Source organism: Trichechus manatus, unplaced genomic scaffold (genome assembly GCF_000243295.1).
Source record: "Trichechus manatus latirostris isolate Lorelei unplaced genomic scaffold, TriManLat1.0 scaffold00006, whole genome shotgun sequence".
Lineage (NCBI taxonomy): Eukaryota > Metazoa > Chordata > Mammalia > Sirenia > Trichechidae > Trichechus > Trichechus manatus.
This window is the reverse complement of record NW_004443942.1, coordinates 25,826,688-25,833,043: the sequence shown is the minus strand read 5'-3', so window position 1 is coordinate 25,833,043 and position 6,356 is coordinate 25,826,688. Positions and strand designations below refer to the sequence as shown.

The 6,356-nt window shown below is 41.4% G+C and overlaps 1 protein-coding gene across 2 annotated transcripts in view; it reads left to right on the top strand.

The window, feature by feature from the left end:
* Window positions 1-5,438, top strand: part of ELF5 (E74 like ETS transcription factor 5) — a 32,855-nt gene extending 27,417 nt beyond the window's left edge. The window contains exons 5-7 of one of the 2 annotated variants that reach the window (XM_004369784.2): window positions 1,827-1,895; window positions 3,270-3,465; window positions 3,938-5,438. In XM_004369784.2, coding sequence (XP_004369841.1) covers window positions 1,827-1,895; window positions 3,270-3,465; window positions 3,938-4,034 — 362 coding nt within the window. In that variant the 3' untranslated portion in view covers window positions 4,035-5,438. The remainder of the gene's footprint in view (window positions 1-1,826; window positions 1,896-3,269; window positions 3,466-3,937) is intronic. The other variant, XM_023738262.1, reaches the window with a different exon arrangement.
* Window positions 5,439-6,356: the final 918 nt, after the last annotated feature.

Below are 6,356 nucleotides of genomic sequence, written 5' to 3'. Positions count from 1 at the left end.
ATACATATAAACATACATACATGTATACATACATAAACAAAATCTATAATGTGCTCAAAGGTGATAGGTGCTGCAGCAAAATATAAAGTAAGGGCTATGAAGTGCTAAGTAGGGGTGAGTGTGTGCAATCAGGTAGTCAGAGAGGAGTCCCTGGGTAGTGCAAATGGTTAACCCACTCAGCTGCTAATCGAAAGGTTAGAGGTTCGAGTCCACCTAGAGGTACGTCAGAAGAAAAAGCCTGGTGATCTACTTCTGAAAAATCAGCCACTGAAAACCCTATGGAGCACAGTTCTACTTTGACACACATGAGGCCATCATGGGTTAGAACCGACTTGACAGCAACTGGTGTTTACTGGTTTGGGCACACCACACGCCTGCCTCACTGGGACTCCCTCCAGGCAAGGCTTTGCACACCTGGAACACTCTTCCCCACCTTCTCATTCTGGCTCCTTCTCATCTTTCTCTCTTAACATAAATGTCTCCTCTTCATGGGACTCTCTCTGGCCACTCAATCTAAAGTAGGCACTCTCTCCCACCCTCATTCTCTATCCAGTGTTTTCTTTCCAATGTCTTGTTTTATCTTTTCCGTTATTCCTTAAATTCCACGTGAGCAGGGACCATGTTTATGTTGTTCACTCCTGTATCGCTAACACTTAGCCTAGAACCTGGCACACAGTAGGTCCCCAGTGTTGAATACACATGCTCCTTAAAAACAAATGTCGTATCATAAGCATCTTTGCACCTCCTACCTACTGTAGTTGTTGGGTGCTGACGAGTCAATTCTGACTCATAGCGACCCCATGTGACAGAGTACAACTGCCCTATAGTATTCTTGGAGGACTTGAAGCAATTACTGATGAAGATCAAAGACTACAGCTTTCAGTATGGATTGCACCTCAACATAAAGACAACAAAAATCCTCACAACAGGACCAATAAGCAACATCATGATAAATGGAGAAAAGATTGAAGTTGTCAAGTGTTTCATTTTACTTGATCGGCAATCAATGCCCATGGAAGCAGCAGTCAAGAAATCAAATTGCAAATTGCAAATTGTCAGGCAAATCTGCTCTTTAAATTGTTAAAAAGCAAAGATATCACCTTGAGGACTAAGATGCGCCTGACCCAAACCATGGTATTCTCAATGGCCTCATATGCATGCGAAGCTGGACAATGAATAGGGAAGACCAAAAAACATCTGATGCATTTGAATTATGTTGTTGGTGAAGAACATTGAATATACCACGGACTAACAAATCTGTCTTGGAGGAAGTACATCCAGAATGCTCCTTAGAAGCGAGGATGATGAGACTTTGTCTCACATACTTTGGATACGTTATCAGGAGGTACCAGTCCCTGGTGAAGGACATCATGCTTGGTAAAGTAGAGGGTCAGTGAAAAAGAGGAAGACTCTCAACAAAATGGATTGGCATAGTGGCTGCAACAATGGGCTCAAACATTGCAATGATTGTGAGGAGGCGCAGGAACAGGCGGTATTTCATTTTGTTGTACATAGGGTTGTTACGAATAGGAACTGACTTGACAGCACCTAAGAACAACAACAATCTTAACGGAAGCAGATTGTCAGGACTTTCTCCCACACATCCGCTGGGTGGATTCAAACCGCCAACCTTTTGGTTAGCAGCCAAGCGCTTAAGTATTGCACCATCAAGGTTCCTTTCTTATCTGCTAATTACCCCTAAAGTGATCAGCACTGTGCCTTCTACAACAAAAGTGTTCAGTTAGTATTTATTCATTTTGGTGTGATCTCAGGTCTGAGCATGGCCTCTAAATTCCTTTCCACTGCTATAAATTATTCTGTTTCAGATGCTAATTCCAGTTGCTTGAAAACAGGCGGCATCAAAAATCAAGACTGCCACAGTCACAGTCGAACAAGTAAGTGTAAAGATGCTATTTTTCATTTCCAATACTGAAAACCATTCATGAGACAAAGCGACCTACTTTAATAAAACTTCGAAACTAAACCAGTGAGTGGGACCAGTTATTTCTGAAGGAAGGAAGTAGAGCAATGGATGACGACATTTATAAATGTATCAAAATCAAATTTATTTTCTTTTGCTTGGAAATGGTGTTATAAGAATTAAAGTGAGGAAGTAGAAACGTTTTCCAACCATGTTGTATTTCTAAATAAGTTTATCTTCCCTGGGTCAAAAAGTCTACAGTGAGTTCTGAGTTGGCAATCCCATTAGCCTTTCACAGTGTGAGGATAAATTGCAGAGTCAAGCCTACAATTTCACAACTCTGGTGTGTGTAGAGAACATTTTATACCTGCTAGGTGTGGTTCTCGCCAGTTGATAGGTATTAAATCACCAAATTCTCACACCTATATTATAAGGCAGGTACACTGATCCTCCACATTTTACAGATGAGTTAACTAGAGAAATTAAGTAACTTGCCCAAGATACACAGCTAGGGACAAATGATTTCAGACCCAAGCCCAGGCAGTCGGACTCCAGTACAAGTCTTTACCATGATAAAAAGGAAAAAGAAAAATACTAGCCTTTCATGAAAAAGAGTTGTAGGATTGGTCCACCCAGAGACTGGTGGCTATGGAATCTCAGTACAACCATTCTGCCTGTCAGAAAGAAAAGTGAGAAAACCATTTGACTGTCATTTCATTAATCCCATGGGAACTATGGGAATTAGTCCCATAGTTCCATAGAGCAAGCAAGGTCCATGAGCCATGGTGTTACCAGTCAATGTAAATTTGGTGTCTGTGTGTCTGTGTGTGCATGTGTGTGTATGTCTGTTGCAATCGTTTTGATGGCAGATAGACATTTCATAGCTCAGTAAAGTTCTAAGTAGAACGTTTAGTTAGAGGTAAGGGCAATATCCCCACAAAGCAGCAATTCTCGGGTTAATGAGAAGCTGTCCACCACCCGTCAGTTTGTCGTACCGTGGTGACTTTCTGTTATTGTGATGCTGGAAGCTATACAGGCAGGGTTACTCATGGTGGACACATTTCAGTGGTGCTTCCAGACTAAGACTAGGAAGAAAGTCTTGATGATCTACTTCTGAAAATTATCCAATGAAAACCCTATGGATCACAACAGAGTATTTCCAATATAGTGCTAGAAGATGAACAGTGATTGTGAAGACAGTGCAGGACAGGGCAATGTTTTGTTCTGTTGTACATGGGGTCACTATAAGTCAGAGCTGACTCAACAGCAACTAACGACATGAAAAGTTGTACAGCTCTTCTCTTAAAGAGATAAAAAAAATTAAACTAACCTTTTTTCTTCTCAAAAGGTCTTCAAAGCTCTCACCTATGGGAATTTGTGCGAGACCTGCTCCTATCTCCTGAGGAGAACTGTGGCATTCTGGAATGGGAAGATAGGGAACAAGGTATTTTTCGGGTAGTAAAATCAGAAGCCCTGGCCAAGATGTGGGGACAAAGGAAGAAAAATGACAGAATGACATATGAAAAACTGAGCAGAGCTCTGAGGTAAGTTCATAGCATGAAATACCACGAGCCTTCAAGCCGAGTTAATGTAAAATGGCCAGCCAGACAAATGTACACTGTTTTTGCAGCTTTTTACTCGGTAATTGAAAGATCATGAGACAAAACTTGGGTTCTTAGTTACAGGGAGGATTATGGTTTGTAAACTGACACGTCACCCTTTTCATTGTTGGCAGTCCTCCCCAGGGCTCACTCTGAACCCAGGCCACCTCACATATGCACACACACACACACACAAAAAAAAAAAACACGTTTTGAAGAGAGTACAGTGAGGTTTAGTCTTCAAGATGTCTGGGAACGGTTTAAGTGTAAGCTGATAGCAGGGTGTGGAAATGCCAGGGTAACCAGAGAACAGCCTTGTCATCCGGGAAGAATGGGGCAAGACAGTGTTTATGGTTCTGTTGTTTTCCTGGCGTGCCAACCCTCCCCACGAGTTCTCTTCTGCTGTCTTTCACAGATACTACTATAAAACAGGAATTTTGGAACGGGTCGACCGAAGGTTAGTGTACAAATTTGGAAAAAATGCACACGGGTGGCAGGAAGACAAGCTATGATCTGTTCCATGCATCAAGCTCACTGTTACGGATTTCTGTCTTTTAAAACAATCAGATTGCAGTAGACATTTGAAAGTCCTATTTCTTTTTTTTTTTTTTTAAATCTGCAAACGTGCTGATAAAATTTCTCCACATCTCAGCTCACATTTGGACTCAGAGTTGCTGCTGTCTACTTGGGATGATGGTAGCAACCCTTAAGAAATTTTCTTTTTTGAGGGGAGAAGGGAAAGAACTTTTGCAGCACCTTGATGAAATTATCTCCCTAGTCAAGAGTTGCAGAGCCACAATAACCAACGCCATTGTCACTGCTCAAAAAAAAAAAAGATAGAATTCTGCCGTTAGAGACTCAGTCCATGCTCCCACCGTAAAGGTTCCAAAGTTTCTGATGTTTGGTTGTGGCAGCTCACAAAGGAAAAAAGGTGAGATGTGGGTAAGACATGCATACTTAAGGTTTTAAATCATTAAAGTCAGATTCCATAGAAAAAAATTTTCATTAATAGAAGAGCTAAGTCATCAAGCTGGGGCACTAATTGGATTTAGCAAAGACTATTACAAAGTGTCTTAACCAGAGCATCTTTCTGGCCACTCAGGAAAACCCCCATGGCCATCATTCTAAGTTACACACTTAAAATCAGCCCCGTTAACAATTCTTGCTGAACTTATTCCCCCTCTTCTCCTAATTGGTGGCTGGCATCAGATATGCAAAGAGTGAAGTCAACAGATACTTGCATCAGTTTCCAAATCACTGCTGTTTCTGTGATTTAAGTCGTCAAAAGGATAAAATTGTAATTCACTGGTTCTGTCTGTGGCCAAGATGTTACACCTTCCGAAACTGGAAGTGTCCTGACAACTCTGTTAACAGCCAATTAAATTGTGAGTCTTTTGTCTTCCTACCTGATGTGTACTCAAGCTCTAAAACACATATTTCCTTGGCAAAAATAGTGACAGTGAATTTACACCAATAAATGTTCATGAGTTAAAGTCTACACAGACATTTGTTCATCAGTCATTGGTAAGTCAGTCATCCAGGGCCTACAACTAGGCGGGCTGCCCTGTGACTCCCACTTCACCACAGCAGGAAGCGTCAAGCGAAGAGGCACTGAACAGGCTACAGACCTCCATGCGAAAGTTTAACTTCAAAAGCTAACTTGTTTTAAAACAAGAAATGTGAATTACTGTAAAATAATCTATTTTTGGACTCATGTGTTTTCCAGGTGGATATAGTTTGTAAACAATGTGAATAAAATATTTAACATGTTAAACTGTCTCTGTATGATTAAATTCTGCAAGACAGCCTCTTAAGATAAATCTCTCTCTATATATTTACATATATGTGCTTCACTGGTTTTGCTTCTCTAGAGAACTCAGCCTGAGACAACTCTGTGAATATACTAAACACCATTGAACTGTACACTTTAAATGGATGAATTGTATCATATGTAAATTGGCTCCCACTACTCCCTCAGGGAGAAGACCTCGTGGCGCAGTGGTTAAGCCCTTGGCTGCTAATCAAAGATCGGTGGTTCAAACCCACCAGCCGCTCCACAGGAGAAAGATATGGCAGTCTGCTTCCTATGGGGCAGTTCTACCCTGTCCTACAGGGTTGCTATGAGTCAGAGTCGACTTGATGGCAAAGGGTTTGGTTTCTGGGTTTACTCCCACAAGAGAAGCCCTGGTGCTGTAACGGTTAAGTGCTTGGCCACTAACTCATGGGGTGGCAGTTCGAACCCAGCCAGTGGTTCTGCAGGAGAACGACCCGGTGATTTGCTCCCATAAAGATCACAGCCTAGAAAACCCTATGGGGCAGCTCTACTCTGTCCTATGGGGTCACTATGAGTTGAAATTGACATACAACAACAACTCCCTGAGGTTCAAGCTATTATAAAAAAGAAGGTACAAGTGATAAAAGGTGTCAAACGCTGCTGAGAGGCCACACAGACTGACTGAGAATGGACCACTGAATTTTAGCGACACGGAAATTACTGGTGACTCTGCCACTACAGTCTACTGCCTCTTACTAGTTTTATTCTCCTTATAAATTCTGTTCAAGAAACTCTCAGGATGTATCTTAACGTCACTTAAGGAGAACATATTAGACAGTAGCACCCAGGAAGTAAAAGCAAACTAGAGGAAGTTAACCTCATTAGTATTTATCTTTGAAAATCACAGCAGGAGGTCTCTGGAGCAAAACTGGGGACACTTCCATGTGTCAGATTTTTACAAACAGGAAACATTTTAGATACATGTGATTTTAACTATCAACTTATTTTTAGACTGCAAAATAGAAAGAAGCAGAAAATGATCTCAAAAACTCTATGTCCT